The sequence below is a fragment of the Hyperolius riggenbachi genome, chromosome 10 (genome assembly GCF_040937935.1).
Source record: "Hyperolius riggenbachi isolate aHypRig1 chromosome 10, aHypRig1.pri, whole genome shotgun sequence".
Lineage (NCBI taxonomy): Eukaryota > Metazoa > Chordata > Amphibia > Anura > Hyperoliidae > Hyperolius > Hyperolius riggenbachi.
The window spans coordinates 190,923,763-190,943,485 of record NC_090655.1 but is presented as its reverse complement, the minus strand read 5'-3'; the positions used below and the strand labels follow the sequence as shown (position 1 = coordinate 190,943,485).

Genomic DNA, 19,723 nt, shown 5'->3' with positions numbered 1-19,723 from the left:
CTTATCATACAGCATATATACAAAATATGAACAGTTCCAAGTAGTGTTTCCTTCTAACAGTATTCCATCTCATCATGGCCTTTATACCCAAGCGATCATCAATCTTCTAAGCACATTCAAAAAAAGAATAAAACAGTTGTGTTATGTAGAATAAGACCAAAGTAATCTCATCTGTATCAGTAGCTGTGTATCTAGTAGCTGTGTAAAACTTGTAGTAATCTTCTTTAAAAAATAGCATAAAAAATAGCTTCTAAAAAAACCTTCTTACTAACATCTTAACAGAACTTAATGCTGAAAAATTAAAGTAAATCACCAGAATATTAAGCATATTACCCCTTCTCTGTCATCTCTTCAGCATCTAGAACCACGTGTGGAAAGGTAGCTTCTGCCTCATGTGTCTTCTCAGGTGATTGTTGGGCTTCTGCAAACTATGAGCTTTCAGCTCCTACTTTTATAGTGATTGGATGCAATATGGCTGTCTAATCTGGACTTTCCCTAATTCCCATGTTCTGATTGGCTCAAAACTTCTGTGTTAATGCTCTATCATGTTTTGAATACCTAAATCATAATATTATTGTTTATAAATTCTGATGAGGTCATTTGTCATGTCTGTTGGTTGAATTTTTTGACCCAGACATTGAACTTCCAAACAGTAAACAATGTAATTTATGACGCATTTCTGATAATGTGTCCTTCTGCTAATTAGTTTGGAATGTGTCTGTTCTTTCCCAGACATAAGATTGGTCAGGTTGATACTAACACAGACCTGTGAGAGTCTACAGCAATTTAGGGCTTATTGAAACATACAGGGCTTCTAATATACTTATTTAAATATAAAGCTTATTATATAATTCTTCTTAAAACAATTAATCATATAAGATATAATTGCATATTAAAATATAATAATATAAAATCATGTTCTATAGATTTGCCTTTCTTATGAATAAATATAACTTCAACTGGCAGATGTCAGCATTTCATCATCTTTAAATAACTGCGAAAACCCCTTCTATTGTTTTATATTTTTCATATTTTGACTTTCTCTGGCTGGGAAATGTTATCTTTTCTTGCTGGCTGTAACGGCCTTGTAGTACATGACAACAATCCTCCATAACCAAAACAATCCCACGAAAAAGTTTCACAGACCCAAAGCATCACTGGCAGAATCCAGCTTTTAAATGTATTTCAAAGTAATACATTCTATTATTTGTAATTATAGGGTTTAACAATAATTATTTATTTCTTTGGAAGGACTGTATTGATTATTATTTAGATTATTAATATTTATGTGTAATAACTGTGAAAATGTACATATATGATTGCTGCAGTAATTTGACTTTTAAACGTGTTTCTTTCCAGTCTTCACATAGAAGCATCTTTCAAATGTCAAGGCCACAGACGCGCACTAACATAAACAAGAATGTTTTAGCGTCTGTAACCAAAATAATATTATAAGATTCACAGCCTGGAAAATGCTGAGATGTCTCAGAGCAATATATTAAAGAAGTACCCCAACTTTACAGTTTACAATGAAATTTTGCATAGAACATTGAAACTTAAAACATCCACATATGACAGTTTTTCCTGCATAAATAAAACCGCTAGAATTCCGACACCCCCTCCCCTTTTCTTCCCACCAACAGAGTTCTCTGTTGGGGTCTGATCACCCCCAGGTTTGTTTTTTTAAAATATTTACTGTATTTTTTTTATTAAAGGTATGTTTTTCTTTATAATTTAAAATTACCTTCCCTTCCCCCGCCTGCCTATCACAGCGATCGGCTGTAATAGGCTGTCCCCTGCACAGCGCTGCTGTAGATCGCAGCGCTGTACATGTTACATCTCCTGCAAAACAGAGCACAAGGACTTTACGCCGATCAGCGTTAGGCGGTTCTGGGGCTGCCCATCGGCGTGACGCGGTCAGCAACTAGTCAAGTTTGGCTTCCAAAATGTCATGCCCTATATTTCTGTACACAATGGTGTACGAATAGGAACTGATTCTCACTGGGGTAAAGTGGGCCAGGCTAATTGGGCTGGTAACATCGCTGTTCACTGCCTGCCAGGTTAGTGAATCAGGACCTGTATGCGGAAAAAAAATGTGGTTTTCTGCATATATTGTGAACGAAGTCTGAGAGAATTATTAAGGCAAGAGATAACACAACACTAGCAGTATCCCGTTAAGCGTCTTATCATTCCCCTGCTGTCAGGAGTGTTTTCACAGCCATACAGTAGTTTTCTGACCTGTTATTATCAGGAAGAGAATTTATAGTCCTGGTTTAACTAATAGTGAGTGAACAGCAAAAGGTAATGCAGGCAAGTTAATAGACAAGACACAGAACATTTATATTGCGCTTTTTTTCCCTAACCAACTCAAATCACTAGAGCTGCAACCACTTAGGCCTCTTTCACAGCAGGACAGTGCATTTTGATGCGACAAAGTTGCAACGCAAATTACAACGCAATGCCCCAAAAAAGTCGCAACGCAACTTAATGCCCCGTTACAGTCACATACAGTAGAGCATACAGGCAATGAAAAGTCATTACTGAGCATGTGCAAACAGTCCAAAGCAGCTAATAACATGTATAACGCACTGCATGCAGTACTTTTACTTAACGTGCAGCGTTAGTCACCAACGCAACGTGTGCACTGTGAACGGGGCATTGATTTTTCATTGCAGCGAGTTATTCTGCATTAAATGTTTTTTTAATGTGCAACTGTGAAAGAGGCCTGAAGGTGCACTCCACAGGCAACCAGGTTCATTAAGGAGCCTTGCCCAGAAACCTCATTGTTTTACATAATGGCTTGACCTGGAATTCAAATCCTTGTCAAAGGGCTCAAAACCCACATCAGGGGCAACAACCTTACCAATATGCTATCCAACATGCACATTATCCAGTAATATTTTGTTCATTGTACACAGCCTGTATGAGTAGAAATTTAGGGGAATCACACACACTTGGTGATTTTTTTCGCGATCGCTTTTAGCGCTTCAACAGCACTAAACGCGATTGCCAGAAAATGGTGCAGGATACAAATTTGCATTTGGCAATTTGCGTTAATCGCCGGCGATTAACGCAAAACACCAAAGTGAGAATGAGCCTATAGGGTATTCTTGCACTAGCGTTTTAAAAAGCGCTAGCACTTGGGCGTTTTGCCGAAATCGCCGGCATAATGCTCAAGTGTGAATGGGGCCTTACGCCTCTTCTCCATGGACTGTTGAACTGTGTGCTCGGCAAGCAGTTACCAGGCAGCAATGGAAAGTTGTGAGAGTTTGAGATGCATTTTACTGCCTAACAGTTCGTGGGAAAAAAGACCTTAAAATCTTGAAGCACTCCATCAAAACTCACTTTTTCCAACAAGCATATGCTCTAAATTATGCCATTCTCCTTCCACCTAGCGATTTGTGATAGCACTTTGCAAGCAATTTTGGGAGCGATTTCCTTGCTCCTATACAATTCATTAGAATAGAAATTCTCCCAAAATGCTGCATGTCCCACAATTGCAATATCCCTAATCGCAATCGCTGTAGTGGAATCTGTCCCTTCCATTTACATTGGCAGAGCATTTAAGCTCAACAGACACCATACAATCTTAGTTGTACAGATTTACCAAATCTATGTAGTACAAGGGCCAACAGATTGAAAATACCTTAAATGATTGATTGGATAAGCTCTTATACTACATGAAAGTGGTAAGATTGAACAACCAAGATTGTATGGTGTGTGTTGAGCCTTAGGCTGCAAACACACATGAGATAAAAGTCTTTGAAAAAGGCAAGATCACAGACCAATTATACCCCATTCCATGTAGTATGAGAGCCATACTTACACAGTCTATTCTATGGAGCTGCACTCCCCATCAGATAAAATATTTGCAAGATGCTGCACACAAAGATGCCTGTACACATTCAAAAGATCATTATCTGCAAAAGATCTCTTACTGCAATAGATCCATTCCTGCAAAATGCATTCATAGTCTATGAGATCTGCAGATCATCATACACACCTTGTTTAACAGGCAATCATCTGACAAAATATTGTCAGAACTGAAAGGGATCACTGTAAGAAGAAAATGGTGAGCTTCTGACAGGAACTGACGGTGAGGTTAATATGTAATATTCATTTGCAGCTAGGTCGTGTGTTTATTTTAAATAATATTCCTCACTTCAGGTTCCCTTTAAGGTGGCCACTAATGACCAATCTTTTTCATCCAATTTTACAGAATCTATGTAGTATAAGAGTAAATTGAGCGAATATATATTGAATGGATGATTTAAGCACTCCCTTATATTACAAAGAAATGGTAAAATTGGATGATAAAGATTGGATCATTAGTAGCCACCATTACTGTGATCTCTTCCAGCTTTAGCATATTATTGTGAGTAGAGATGGTCATTGAAAACTAATAATTCCAGCATGTATGCAAATTTAATGCAAGTTGGAAATGGGCCAAACGGAATTGACAGAAAGTGCATCTGGTTGGCGCTGCATGCAGTTTGTATTAAATATGCATGCAAGCTGTAATTATTTGATTCTTGTGGACCTTCTCTACTAGTGACCAATCCCGAAAAACAAGATGCAAATAATTGCAGTTTAAGAATTGATGTAGGATTGTGCAAACTTTCTATAGAAATTTATGCAGCTTGAAAACGGACCAGTCGAATTTCATCCTTGACGGGATTCAATTGGTCCATTTTAAAGTTGAAAAAATCTGCATACAAAATGTGCATAATCCCGCATTATTGACTAGAGCAATCAGCAGCAGAAGTAATCCCATTTGACCTTGTCTCTATTTTCGGCAGAGGGTGGAGAAAACTGTGGAATACCTGTACTCAGAGGTGAACTCTTTGCTGGACACGCTTTCCGGATCTTCATGGGCCCTCTCGGTAAACCCTGGAGGTCCTCTCTTGGATATATTTGAAGAAGGTTAGTAGATGTATTAGTCTCACAGATTTATTTAAGCAAAAACAATGCAACAACCTCCATACACCTAAAGGGAAATTCTACCTTCATTATAAAACGGTCATAAAACACAAGTCTTTTTGTAATTCACTAGGATTATTTTTTTTTTTTCATTTCAATTTGCAACAGATAAGACTTTTAAAAACATAGGCCTCTCTTCCACGGACAGTTGATAGGCAGTGAAATGACTCTCAAAGCTGCTTGCTGTTGCCTGGTAACTGCTTACTGCTGCTTGGTAACTGCTTGCTGAGCACACAGGTCATCTGCCCATGGAAAGGTGGCTTTAGTTTGCTCTTGCACTGCTCTATTACTATGGCAAGCATACCTTGTAGTACAGGCTGACCAGAAACACCATCCTATTTGAAATAGTAATATACTGCACAAATAGAAGCACATAATTCAACATCTGCACTAATCCATTGACTGACTAGTGGCAAACTTTGTCCCTCCCTCCTTACAGCTCGTTAATGTAGAATAGATTCGTTTTATTTGTGCATAAAACAAAGCATAAAAGCCAAACTAAGGTTTTCCATTAATTTTTTCAATATGTAGATTTGAAATAAATGGATCTCCTTTTTCTAAATAAAAGTGTTCTAAGGCAGTGTTCCCCAACCCTGTCCTCAAGGCAGGGAACTCGGTTCTAAGGTGATAGAATGCCACCGATTTCTAATCTCCCTATTATATATACTGTATTTTTAGAAATATAAAATTCTCCGGACTATAGACACACCCAGGTTTAGAGGACAAAAACCAAGAGGAAAAAATATACTACAACTGGTGTGTCCATGGTGCGGGGCCATCTTGTAGAGGTTCTCCCCTCAATTATTGTGTTCCTCTTGTACCTCCTCTATCCCTTTTGTGTCCTTCTGTTTGCTAAAACAGTTAAATACATTTTAATAAACCTTTAAAATTTCATTCACTAGACAGGAAATTGAAAAATATAGATCTAAGGGTCCATTTACACTACATATGTTGCATTGTGGAGCAACAGACAAAATAAAACATGAATTACAATACAATTAAATTATTTTCTAATGGCACTTCCAACACTGGTGTGTTTGTGTGTGGCCACTGCTTGCATGGAGATTTACCAACATATCCAATTACACTTTTGATTGATAAAAGTTAGAAATCAACTGAAAGTTGATTGATTGGATATGTTGGGAAATAGATTTTGGCAAATTGGAAAAGTAATTGAATTAGCCTAAAACCAGGATTTATTTATGTCTACCTTGTTTCTGTTCAGCTCACACAAGTTTGATGTTCTAACCCAGAGAACATTTTCTATTTTGTTGAAACTGTGGCAGAGGTTAATCCTGTGCTGGGTTTGAGCTGCTGTTGCAGATCCCAGAGGGGAAACTTCCTCACACAAGCATGTCTGTGACAAGTGGAGAGCTGCCTGGAAAGCAGTCTGGAAATGTTCCGTTCACAGGCCGCTATGCAGCATACAGAAAATGGCGTTTATTCTTCTTGGAGAAATGGGAAAACTGTTCTGGGTGGAGTTCTCCCCCCCCCCCCCCCCCACCACCACCACCACCACCACCACATGAAAAAACTGACTAAACATTCTTTCACAATTTGGCCTTGGAATAGTTTAAGCAGCGATTTGGGAACATTTAGACCTCGTTCACACTGAAACGATACGGAGCGACGTTAGGGAGGCATTGCAACACTGAAATAGACACTGCAATGTTAAGTCTAAATCCAAAAAACTACATAGGTCAACATATGAGCAAACATACTGTGTCCAAATAAAGATTTATTCCCTTGATGGATCAGATGATCCGCATCTGTGCGTGTATAGGGCTGGTTCACACAGGCTTCTGCTGAGCTGCTGCTCAGCATCTCGTTCAAACGCTGTTTTTTTTTTTTCCAAGAATCCAAGCGTTCAACAGCTAAGCTTTTCATGGCTTTTGGGGGCTTTTAATGGCTTTAACCTTCCTAGCAGTAACCCCGCTAGGAAGGTTAAAGCCCCGCTAGGAGGTTTTCTCAGGCCCTGCTGGGCCGATTTGCTTACTTTTTATTTTTTGCTGCACGCAGCTAGCACTTTGCTAGAGATGCCCTGGGCTCGCTACATGATTTCAAAAAAAAAAAAAAAAAAAACTGCTGCGCTCCCTCCTGGCGAAATGAATTAGACCGCCAGGAGGGTTAAAGAGAGTATTGCATTTTCTGGGCTTTTGCAGGAAGCATAATGAATGGCTGGGCTTTTATGGGCTTTCATTGACTTTCAGTTTATGTACACAGCAAACAATGGACAATGCTACTTAGGACAGACTGTATCCATATGACTACCAGCATGAAGTGTGCAAGGACTACTAGTATACAAAGTACATACCCTGCATTCAAATGAGATGCTCCTGACTACCACTGGAGGAGTTTCCATAAAAGCTTGCAAGCAAATGATCAAGTACTCAACCCTGCCACCACCAGGAGGTAATGTTTGGCTGGGAGGGTCCCTAGCTCTAACTAAATTAACACCATGCATATGGATAACCTGGGTGCAACATGAAGTGAAATTCAAAATACAAAAAATGTCAAGAGAAGGTAGATCAGCCCATCACCAGGCCGCCTCTGATTGGTATACCTACAGAGATGCGCTGAGCCCCCCGGGATAACAAATGCACCTTGTACCCAAAACAGAAGCTGTGCATATACATGAACATTAAATGCAAAACTATTAGATGGGAGCAGCTAGCCAAAAAAGCAGAATTTACAGTTTATGGCTCCTCCCAGCCAAGGATGACCTCATCGTGGTGGGAGGGTCCAGTACTTGATCATTTGCATGCAAGCTATTATGGAAACTAACATCCTCAAGTGGTAGTCAGGTGCATCTCATTTGAATGCAGGGTGTGTATTTTGTCTACTGGTAATCCTTGCACACTGGCCTAAGTAGTGCTGTCCATTGTTCGATGTGTACATAAATTAAGTTTTTTTTGTGGCTAGCTACTCCCATCTAATAGTTTTGCATGTAATGTTAACGTATATGCACAGCTTCTGTTTTGGGTACGTTTGTTGTTCTGGAGCGCATTTCTGTAGGTTTAGCAATCAGAGGCAGCCTGGTGATGCGCTGATCTACCTTCTTTTGACTTTTGTCATTGACTTTCAGTGGCTTCCAAACATCTTCTATAAGCTGCATGTTGCTTTTGAGAGGAGATGCCAGGATCAACTGCCAGGCTTTCATGAAAGCCTGCAAAAGCTTTTACTAAACGCTCCCATTCACTTGCATAGGATGGCAGTAGATCCCTAAAAACGTTACTTTTAAAACGCCATGTTTAATGCCAACAAAACCTCAGTGTAAACCAGCCCTTAGCCTGCACAAACTAAAAGAGGGTCCTGGCCGACGGCGATTGGGGAGGGGGGGGGGGGGGGCGGGGGTCGAGAAGGACAGGGGAAGCCTGTGCAGGATCCAGATGCTTCCATCTTCTTGGATTTGCTATAACTTATAAGGCAAGTACTGCAAAAAGTAAACTAATTACATTAATCCACTAAAATCTGGGCTCTAAATTTATTTCCAAAAATGTATTCCCACAAACACAATCCACATAGCTCTCAGATTACCACTGTATCACACCATGATCTAGAGACCAAAAAAGTGATAATTTACAAGTGATGCAATCTAGATTGTCTAACTTGACCAGCACTGCTTGAATCTACTGCCCAAATCATTAATCTGTACCGCTGCTTTATTTACAGTTGTGTTAATAAACTGACATACCCTGGCAGAATTAAGGATTTCATAACTATTTTTCAGAGAATATCAATGGTAACACAAAGTTTTTTCACTCATGGTAAGTGGTTCGCTGAAGCCATTTATTGTAAACAACTGCTTTTACTCTTTTTCAGCCTATGGAGAACCGGTCGCTCTCCTGTGGGCCAGGCAGACAGCCGTGTCACACAGCTGTCCCCAAAATAATTTGATGGCGAAACGCGATCGCCGCTTGGAGACTGAAGGCGGGGCAAAGCTCCGCCCCCCAAGCAGGAGATGCGCGTGCGCGCGATCTTCTGCTAGCCCCATAGAAGACCGTTCACGCCAATCAGCGTGGAGCGGTCCTGGGACTGCCGCACTGCTCACGCCAATTGGCGTGGAGCAGTCGGCAAATAGTTAAATAATAATCACTACGCAAACTACCCAAATGATCCTGATGAAACTTTTACATACCCCAGTTCTTAATACCATGGATTGCCCCCTTTAACATCAATGACAGCCTCTAGTCTTTTGTGGTAGTTGAGGATGAGGCTCTCCATCTTCTCAAACAGTAAAGCTGCTCATTCTTCCTGGAAAAAAGCCTCCAGTTCCTATGAATTATTGGACTGTCTTGCATGAACTACAAGTTTGAGATCTCCCCAGAATGGCTCAATGACATTGAGGTCATGAGACTGAATGACCATTCCAGAACCTTCAACTTTATTTTGCTGTTGCCAATGACAGGTTAACTTGTCCTTGTGTTTTGGATGATTGTCATGTTGGAATGTCCAAGTAGGTACCATGCTCAGCTTCCTGGCGAATGAGTGCAAATTTTCCTCTAGTTTTTTTTTTTTTTTTTTTTTTATAACTTACTGCATTCATATTGCCATCAAATTCTGACCAAATTTCCTTTACCTCTGTAGTTCACAAATCCCTAAATCATGATACAGGACTCAAACCCACTAGCAGCCTTTTCTAAGTGCTAGTGATTTGAAAAAAAAAGCTCTTGGAATGCTATGGGGGATTTTTATAAAAATATCGCTCAAGTAGGATCACACCCAAAGCATTAAATTAGCAAGAGATTTTCAAATCACAAAGCACTCAGAAAAGCGCTCCTAGTGAGTTCCAGGCCTAACAGTAGGGATGTTGTACCTTTCATCGTAGGCCTTGTTGACTTCTCTCCGACTGTAGTGTTTGTTTTTGTAGCCAAACAGTTACATTTTAGTCTCATCACTCCAAATGACCTTGTGCCAGAAGGTTTGAGGCATATCTCTGTGCTCTTTGGCATACAGTAAGCAGGATACTTTGTGGCATTTGTGTAGTAATGGCTTTTTTGTCTGACAGCTTGACCATGCAGCCAATCTTGGTTCAATAGCCTCCTGATTGTGCATCTTAAAACTGCCACACAACATATTTTTTCAAAGTCACGTATTTCACTTAAAGTTATCTGTGGGTTTATCCTTATGTCGCAACCAAATTTTCTGGCAGTTGTGGCTGAAATTTTAGTTGGTCTACCTGACCGTGGTTTGATTTCAACAAAACCCATAATATTTAATGTTTAGAGTTTGAACACTTGTGTTTGGCATTCTGATTCCCTTGGATATTTTCTTATATCCCTTTCCTGTTTGATAAATGTCAAATTACATTTTCCTATGACTTAGAATCAAAAAAACATCAGTGAAGTACTGGATTAAAAATCTTAATGAAAGGGTCTGTCAGGAGTCCAGAAACCCATTCACCTTTTATACACACCCACTTATTACATACTAACAGATCACAGGTGAATATACTGGTAGGTGAACAGAGGCGCCAGTAGAATAAAAGGACATAAAATGTTTTAAAAAATTGCTGGGAGGAAGTGGTGGACTTGCCTCCGTTAAAGCAGACACCAAGGACTGTGATTAAATAAATAAATACACATTTATTGACGATACCCCAATGATGCAACGCGTTTCGCGGGCACAACCCACTTCTTCAGGCAATAAACAGGGGATAAACAACTGTAAACAAAAAACAGAAGACAGAGACATTGCTATAAAAGTTGCCCTACAAACTTGCATACGTATTTACAATTAGTGTAATAAGGATAGTATTGTAAAATTAGTGCTCACTATTAGTATGGTTTGGGATAAACTACAAGCAATGTGTGATTGGAGTCTGAAGTAAACTGCAAGACTATATGAGGGGAATAGGTGAGTTTGCAGTGGTAAACAGTGAATAATTAAAAAGGATCAAATTAGAAGGTAGGGAGTGGGGTAGGTTATAGTTAGCAAAGGGGAATATTAACAAAGGTAGAGAATTTATAGCAATGTCGCTGTCTTCTGTTTTTTTGTTTACAGTTGTTTATCCCGTTTATTGCCTGAAGAAGTGGGCTGTGCCTAGCGATGTCGCGAACCTCCAATTTTCAGTTCGCGAACTTCCGCGGAAGGTTCGGTTCGCGGAAAAGTTCGCGAACCGCAATAGACTTTAATGGGGAGGCGAACTTTGAAAAATAGAAAAAAATTATGCTGGCCACAAAAGTGATGGAAAAGATGTTTCAGGGGGTCTAACACCTGGAGGGGGGCATGGCGGAGTGGGATACATGCCAAAAGTCCCGGGGAAAAATCTGGATGTGACGCAAAGCAGCGTTTTAAGGGCAGAAATCACATTGAATGCTAAATTGCAGGCCTAACGTGCTTTCAAACATCTTGCATGTGTATACATCAATCAGGGAGTGTAATTAGAGTACTGCTTCACACTGACACACCAAACTCACTGTGTAACGCACCACAAACAGCTGTTTGTGTAGTGACGGCGATGCTGGACTACTGTGCAACATGGCGAGATTGCTCTTCCTCACTCAGTGATGTCAGGTAATGTGTGACTTCCTTCTCAACTTTCCATGGCATTGTTAAAAAGCTTACGTTTTGTTTTTAAATTACATTTTCTACTTGCTGTGTACTTGTTCAGTACCGAGAATCCTGTGGAGGCGGGCAAGTCTGCCATTGTGACCCCGGCTAATGGCCGGGGAATGAGGGGTTTGAATCCGGTGTGGAGCTTGAGCAACGGCTACCACTACACATCCAAGGAGGGCAGCGGGCAGGCATGCACGCCCACCTGCCCCGAGGTAGTGACCAAAAATAACAATACAGGAGGAGGACTTTAGAGGCCCTGCTGTGTATTTGAAATGAATGTACTTTAAATCCTTTAACGAGAACCAGTTATGGCGGGCAAAGATGACACCACATTCCTTTCACGAGAATCATATGGAGGTGGGCAAGTCTGCCATTTGTGACCCCGGTTAATGAGGGATGGAATCCGGTGTGGAGCCTGAGAAATGGCTACCACTACACATCCAAGGAGGGCAGCAGGCAGGCATACACGCCCGCCCCGTGGTAGTGACCAAAAATAACAATACAGGAGGCAGACTTTCGAGACCCTGCTGTGTATTTGTAATGAATTAACTTTAAGGGCCCATTTCCACTATCGCGAATTCGCATGCGTTTTTCGCATGCAAATTCGCATAGCAATACAAGTGAATAGGACTGTTTCCACTTGTCAGGATTCCTTTGCGTTTTTCTGTGCAGAAAAAATTTGCATGGCAGATCCATCAGAATTCGCATACCACTATGCGAATCGCATACAATGTATTTAATAGGAAATTTGCATGAGGTTTGGGTATGCAAATTTTCATGGAAACAATGGAAGAGCACACCAGCATTGCCATGGTTAAATTCGCATACATCGTCATCCATGCGAATTCGCATGAAAATTTGCATGGACCCGCATGCGAAATTCGCATCCGCATGCGAATTTTTACCGCGGCGATTCGCACCGCACAAGTGGAAATGCAGCCTAAATCCTTTAACGGGAATCCGCTATGGAGGGCAAGTCTGCCATTGTCACCGCGGGGAATGAAGGTTGGATTCCGGCCCGAAGTGGGAGCCTGCTGAGACCCATGCTGTAGCTGCCCTGACCGTGCTTTGCAGACCAGGCATCTATGGTCAGATGGACCCTTGAGCCAGCGGAAGACAAACCAAGTCGAAAGCATTTGCCAAGAATGTTTTACGGAGGGCAAGTTTTTTTGCCCTTTTTTTAAAATTTTTTGAAAATGATAAATGGTTGTATTTTTAAATTGTTTGAAAGTTTAGATGGTTGTATTTTTAAATTGTTTGAAAGTTTAGATAATTGTATTTTTTAATTGTTTAAAAGTGTATCCATTCTTCCTCCCCCCAGCCACGAACGATACCATGGGAACGTGGAGCAGCAGAAGCCCCCTGTGATGGCTGCCGCGGTTGTTCTCCGCGGCTTGTCTTTTGAGGGGTGTTGCTTTTCCTCAGGTGTTCCTGCCAATCATAGCTGTTTGGGCCTTCTCTCCAGGTGCCTTCGTAAAGCAATTGTCCCTACGTGAGAGTTGGCCTTTCCACGGCTCAATTTTTGCTGGCAGAGACAACAGATGGCTTTGCTCCGATCTGAGACACACACGTTAAAAAATTTCCAAAACGCTGAGCCCCCCTGGGCTGATGGCGCTACGGTGGCATCAGCAGCTGAGGTTGAAGGGCATGTTGGCTGTCTGGCCATAGCGGGCGATACATGGCGCCGGACACTGCCCCCAGCTGTTTCTGAGGACGAGCTCCCTCTTGTATTGCGTTCCGGAGTTGGAGCCTGATCAACGTCTACCACCACACATCCAGGCAAGGAGGGAGGCAGGCAGGCAGGCATGCACGCCCGCCCCGAGGTAGTGACCAAAAATAACAATACAGGACTCAGGAGGACCTTTTGCGGCCCTAATTGAAATGAATTAACTTTAAATCCTTTAACGGGAATCCGTTATGGAGGGCAAGTCTGCCATTGTCACCGCGGGGAATGAAGGTTGGATTCCGGCCCGAAGTGGGAGCCTGCTGAGACCCATGCTGTAGCTGCCCTGACCGTGCTTTGCAGACCAGGCATCTGTGGTCAGATGGACCCTTGAGCCAGCGGAAGACAAACCAAGTCGAAAGCATTTGCCAAGAATGTTTTACGAAGGGCAAGTTTTTTTGCCCTTTTTTTACATTTTTTGAAAATGATAGATGGTTGTATTTTTAAATTGTTTGAAAGTTTACATGGTTGTATTTTTAAATTGTTTACAAGTGTATCCATTCAAGTGCAAGTTATGCACTGACTGCCAGGGATAATGTGCAGTCACAGATGCAGTGAAAGGTATGCAGTGACTGCAAACAGCCGTTTGTGTAGTGACGGCCGTGCTGGACTGGTGCGCATCATGACGAGAGTGCAGGTGATGGTGGCTTTTCAGCCCATATGCTCGCCCGGCTGATGTAGCTGAATGACAGAACAGTGACTTTCCAGCTGATCAAATTTGGTCTGACCACAATGAAGCAACGACCTTATTATCTTTTGTGTGCCACCCCCACCCGAGACACTCAAATAGCCGGCGGTCATTGCTTCATTGTGATGCGCAAGCCCCTTCACCGCGGCAAGGTAATGATCATGAAGGGGGATGGGCACATGTACACGCACCAGAAAAATTAGTGTAGCGGCCGCTGCTAGCAGCGGCCTTAAAAATTCAGGAATCCGCCTAGAGTCCTGGACCCTGTTGGTAGTGGCGGAGAAGGCAGTCAATCGGCCTGCAGGCAGAGATGCTGTGTGTGGCGACTGACTTAGTCTTCGGTCGTGCAGTAGCCCTCCGTGATCCATTCCTCATTCATTTTGATAAAGGTCAGGTACTGAACACTGTCGTGACTTAGGCGACTTCTCTTCTCAGTAACTATGCCTCCAGCTGCACTGAAGGTCCTTTCTGACAGGACGCTTGCGGCAGGGCAAGAGAGAAGTTGTATGGCAAATTGGGACAGCTCTGGCCACAGGTCAAGCCTGCGCAACCAGTAGTCCAAGGGTTCATCGTCGCTTTTCGCAGAGTCTACATCCACACTCAAGGCCAGGTAGTCGGCTACCTGCCGGTCCAGGCGTTGGTGGAGGGTGGATCCGGAAGGACTATGGCGAGGAGTTGGACTAAAGAACGTCCGCATGTCTGACATCACCCTGAGATCGCTGGAGCGTCCTGTTCTTGCTTGCGTGGACTTGGGAGGAGGAGGGTTACTGCCAGTGGTACCTTGATTGCGTTGTGCAGCCACATCACCCTTAAATGCATTGTAAAGCATCATTGACAGCTTGTTCTGCAAGTGCTGCATCCTTTCCGCCTTTTGTTGAGTTGCTAAGAGGTCTGCCACTTTGTGCCTGTACCGAGGGTCTAGTAGCGTGGCCACCCAGTACAGGTCATTCGCCTTGAGTTTTTTGATACGGGGGTCCCTCAACAGGCTGGACAACATGAAAGAAGACATCTGCACAAAGCTGGATGCAGACGTACTCTCCATCTCCTCTTGCTCTTCCTCAGTGACGGGACGCAACTCCTTTTCCTCCCCCAGCCACGAACAATACCACGGGAATGTGGAGCAGCAGAAGCCCCCTGTGATGGCTGCCGCGGTTGTTCTCCTTCCGCCGCCTCTTCCTCCTCCACAGAAACACCTTCCTCATCATCACCATCATCAGAGTCTGACTCCTCTCCTTCCCCACACGACTCCTCCTCTTCCTCATCCTCCCCCCTCTGTGCTGCCGCCGGTGTTGTGGAAACATCGGGTTCGTGTGTAAATGGCTCCCACGACTCCTGCTGCCCTAACTCTTCTTGTTCACGCTCCTCCACAGCTGTATCCACCACTCTACGTACGGCACGCTCCAGGAAGTAGGCGTAGGGGATCAAGTCGCTGATGGTGCCCTCATCGCGACTCACCAGTTTGGTCACCTCATCAAATGGCTCCATGACCCTGCATGCATTTCGCATCAGTGTCCAGTTGTTGGGCCACAACATCCCCATCCTCCCAGATTGTGTCCTTGTACTGTAATGATACAGGTACTGGGTGACGGCTTTCTCCTGGTCTAGCAGGCGAGAGAACATCAGCAGGGTGGAATTCCAGCGAGTCGGGCTATCGCAAATCAGGCGTCTCACCGGCAAGTTGTTTCTAAGCTGAATCTCCGCAAAGCGTGCCATGGCCTTGTAAGAGCGCCTGAAATGCCCACACAACTTCCTGGCCTGCTTCAGGACATCCTCTAAGCCTGGGTACTTGGACACAAATCTTTGCACGACCAGATTAAGCACATGTGCCATGCAGGGTATGTGTGTCAGCTTTCCCAAATTCAACGCAGCAATGAGATTGCTGCCGTTGTCACACACCACGTTGCCGATCTCAAGCTTGTGTGGGGTCAGCCATTGCTCCACCTGTTTGTTAAGAGCAGCCAGGAGAGCTGCTCCAGTGTGACTCTCCGCTTTCAGGAAAGACATGTCTAACACTGCATGACACCGTCGCACCTGGCATGCAGCATAGGCCCTGGGGTGCTGGGGCTGTGTAGCTGGAGAGGAGATGGCGGCACCAGCCGAGGAGGAGGAGGATGACGACAGCGAAGCGGTGATAGCAGGTGGAGAGGAGGTGGCTGGAGGCCTGCCTGAAAGCCGTGGAGGTGTGACAAGTCGGTCCTCTGCGCAGCCACGTACTCCCTGCTTGCTGCCATCGGTCACCAGGTTGACCCAATGGGCTGTGTATGTAATGTAGTGGCCCTGCCCGTGCTTGGCAGACCAGGCATCCGTGGTCAGGTGGACCCTTGACCCAACGCTGTGTGCCAGAGATGACACCACTTGCCTCTCAACTGCACGGTACAGTTTGGGTATGGCCTTTTGTGAAAAATTATTGCGGCCTGGTATCTTCCACTGCGGTGTACCAATGGCCACAAACTTACGGAAAGCCTCCGACTCCACCAGCTTGTATGGTAATAGCTGGCGAGCTAATAGTTCCGCCACGCCAGCTGTCAGACGCCGGGCAAGAGGGTGACTGGCAGAAATTTGCTTCTTCCGCTCAAATACTTCCTTCACGGACAGCTGGGTACTGCTGTGGGCAGAGGAGAAGGAACCGCTGAAGGGAAGAGGCGGTGTGGAGGAGGGTGGCTGTGAAGGTGCAAGGGAGAAAGTGGATGAAGACGATGCACCTGAAGGAGGAAGAGGAGAAGGAGGGTGGCTTGTCTTTTGAGGGGTGCTGCTTTTCCTCAGGTGTTCTTGCCATAGCTGTTTGTGCCTTCTCTCCAGGTGCCTTCGTAAGGCACTTGTCCCTACGTGAGAGTTGGCCTTTCCACGGCTCAATTTTTGCTGGCAGAGACAACAGATGGCTTTGCTCCGATCTGAGACACACACGTTAAAAAATTTCAAACCGCTGAACCCCCCTGGGGTGATGGCGCTAGGGTGGCATCAGCAGCTGACGTTGAAGGGCATGTTGGCTGGCTGGCCACAGCTGGTGATACATGGCGCCGGACACTGCCCCCAGCTGTTTCTGAGGACGAGCTCCCTCTGCTTCTATCATGGAGTCGTCTCCTCCTACTCCTCTCTGACTCCTCCTCTGAACTGTCCCCCTGGTCATCTCCTCTACCGGGAACATATGTGGTATCCGTATAATCGTCATCATAATCCTCCTGGCCAGCTGCGCTTTCCTCAGACACCTCCTAAAGTGCACCAACTTCAGGTGGTCCACCATCATCCCCATCCACACACGTTACGTCCATACTATCGCCACCTAACTCAGACGTAGGAGGGTGTACCTGCGCCTTCTTGTTGTTGTTGCAGTAGTGGCTGAGAATCAGTGATTTCACAACCACCACCAAATAACTCCTGCGATGTGTCAAATGCAGCGGATGTGGTGCTTGTTGTAGCGCTGGTGGCTGCGGGAGATGAGGTGTTCTGTGTTAAATACTCAATCACCTCCTCACGATTTTGGGAAGTGATGGCACGTGCCTTCTTCTGAGCACTGTATTTTGGGGCAGGTCCGCACGAAATCACAGCAACACCACCTCGCACAGCCACAGACCTGCCGGTGCCTGGTGGCCTTCCTCTGGGTCTGCCTCTACCTCTACCTGGTTTGTCCATCTCGGGGGTATGCTAGCTATATGCAGTGAGGTGGGTTCTCACTCAACACAACAGGTAGTTAGATGCAGCGAGGTGGCCAGGTGAGTTCACACTCAACACAACAGGTAGTTAGATGCAGTGAGCTGGGTTCACTCAACACAAGGCTAGGTATATGCAGTGATGAGGTGGGTTAAGTAAACACAACAGGTACTGGGTAGTTAGATGCAGTGAGCTGGGTTCACTCAACAGTAAAGGTACTTAAGATGCAGTGAGGTGGGTTCTCACTCAACACAACAGGTAGTTAGATGCAGTGAGGTGGCCAGGTGGATTCTCACTCAACACAACAGGTAGTTAGATGCAGTGAGCTGGGTTCACTGAACAGTAAAGGTAATTAAGATGCAGTGAGGTGGGTTCTCACTCAACACAACAGGTAGTTAGATGCAGTGAGGTGGCCAGGTGGGTTCTTACTCAACACAACAGGTAGTTAGATGCAGTGAGCTGGGTTCACTCAACACAAAGCTAGGTATATGCAGTGATGAGGTGGGTTAAGTAAACAACAGGTACTGGGGTTTATGCAGTACTGGGTAGTACAATGTGCAGCTCCCTGTCACACACACAGGTAGTCACTGAATGTGCTGGGCTGCTGGCAGTGGCACACACAATATCAATTAGCAAGGCTGTGCATGCAACAAAAGTGTCAGTTTGACACACAGAAAAAAAAAATGTACAGGTTGAGCTCTGAAAAGAGCTGTTGCTGGGTGCTTTAAAAGCAATAATAATCAGTCAGGAGCAAGCAAAGCAGCCTAGAACCTAACTAATCTGTCCCTAAGAGAAAAAGTCTGCAGCAGCTGTCCCTTTCCTCTCTCTAGCAGGCACACGAGTGAGGCTAATGGCTGCCGGACCCTGCCTTATATAAGGGGGGGGGGGGGGGGGCTCCAGGGCTTAGTGTAGCCTGAATGGCTACAATGTGCCTGCTGACTGTGATGCAGAGGATCAAAGTTGACCCTCATAGTGCATTATGGGGCGAATCGAACTTCCGTAAAAGTTCGCCTGGTGCAGGCGAACGCGAACCCCCTAAGTTCGCCTGGAACCGGTCGCCGGCGAACCATTCGCTACACCTCTAGCTGTGCCCACGAAACGCGTTGCATCCTTGGGGTATCATCAATAAATGTGTATTTATTTATTTAATCACAGTCCTTGGTGTCTGCTTTAACAGAGGCAAGTCCACCACTTCCTCCCAGCAATTTTTTTTAAAAATGTATGTACTTTTATTCTACTGGCGTCTCTGTTCACCAACCAGTATATTCAAGTCCACTCCAGGTGGAGGGGTGATCTACCCTTTTTCTCCTATCTACAGAGAGCGACTTCTTAATCCTGAGTGAGGACAGGTCTAATCTCCTCACCTGCCTATTGAGTGGTTACCTGAGCGGTAACCCATGTTTGTGAGTATTACCATCTCACGGTCTCAATTATTCAATCTGTCTTGACATACTACAACATAGTGGGCTCTTGATTTCTCTTCAATTGTAGATCACAGGTAAAGATGGTTAACTTTAATGCCTATCAAAACCAGTTTGTGTCAAGATGTGTGCAAGTTATCTGGCCAAATATGTTAACTTTTGATCAGGGTCATTTCGGTAGTTATGAGTAATAAAATAAAAAACTGTGGAATATCTTCAGTCATTTTTTAGGAGAAGGAAGATGCATACAATTGTTTATTAGTTTATTTTCACCTCGGGTGTCCTTTAACCAGTACACTATCCAGCCACTAAAACAGTAGGTCTTCCTTTGCCTCCCAAAGGTCTCTTTCAGGTACACAGTTGAACTGTGTGCTTGTCGAGCAGGCAGTTCAGCATCCCATCTGCCGGCCACAAGTGCCATTCGGGTGAAATTTAAATACATCAAATTTTAACACTCAGATGCGACTGCTGTGGGGGGGGGGGGGGGGGAATGCTTGGTGGGAGATAAATGTCTGCATTTGAGTAGCCGACAGGCAGTGAATTCACTGCCTTCAGCTGTGCATCTTAAAGGGATACTGTAGGGGGGGTCGGCGGAAAATGAGTTGAAGTTACCCAGGGCTTGTAATGGTCCCCCGCAGACATCCTGTGCCCGCGCAGCCACTCACCGATGCTCCGGCCCCGCCTCCGGTTCACTTCTGGAATTTC

The 19,723-nt window shown here is 44.3% G+C and overlaps 1 protein-coding gene across 4 annotated transcripts in view; it reads left to right on the top strand.

Moving 5' to 3' along the window:
• The window catches only part of PLAC9 (placenta associated 9), a 64,627-nt gene that overhangs the window by 42,700 nt on the left and 2,204 nt on the right, over nucleotides 1–19,723 (top strand). For all 4 annotated transcript variants that reach the window (XR_011024312.1, XR_011024313.1, XM_068255462.1 and 1 more), the window contains exon 3: nucleotides 4,800–4,923. Coding sequence is in view for 2 of the 4 variants with exons in the window: in XM_068255462.1 (XP_068111563.1) it covers nucleotides 4,800–4,923 (124 nt within the window). In the remaining 2 variants the exon portion in view is untranslated. The remainder of the gene's footprint in view (nucleotides 1–4,799; nucleotides 4,924–19,723) is intronic.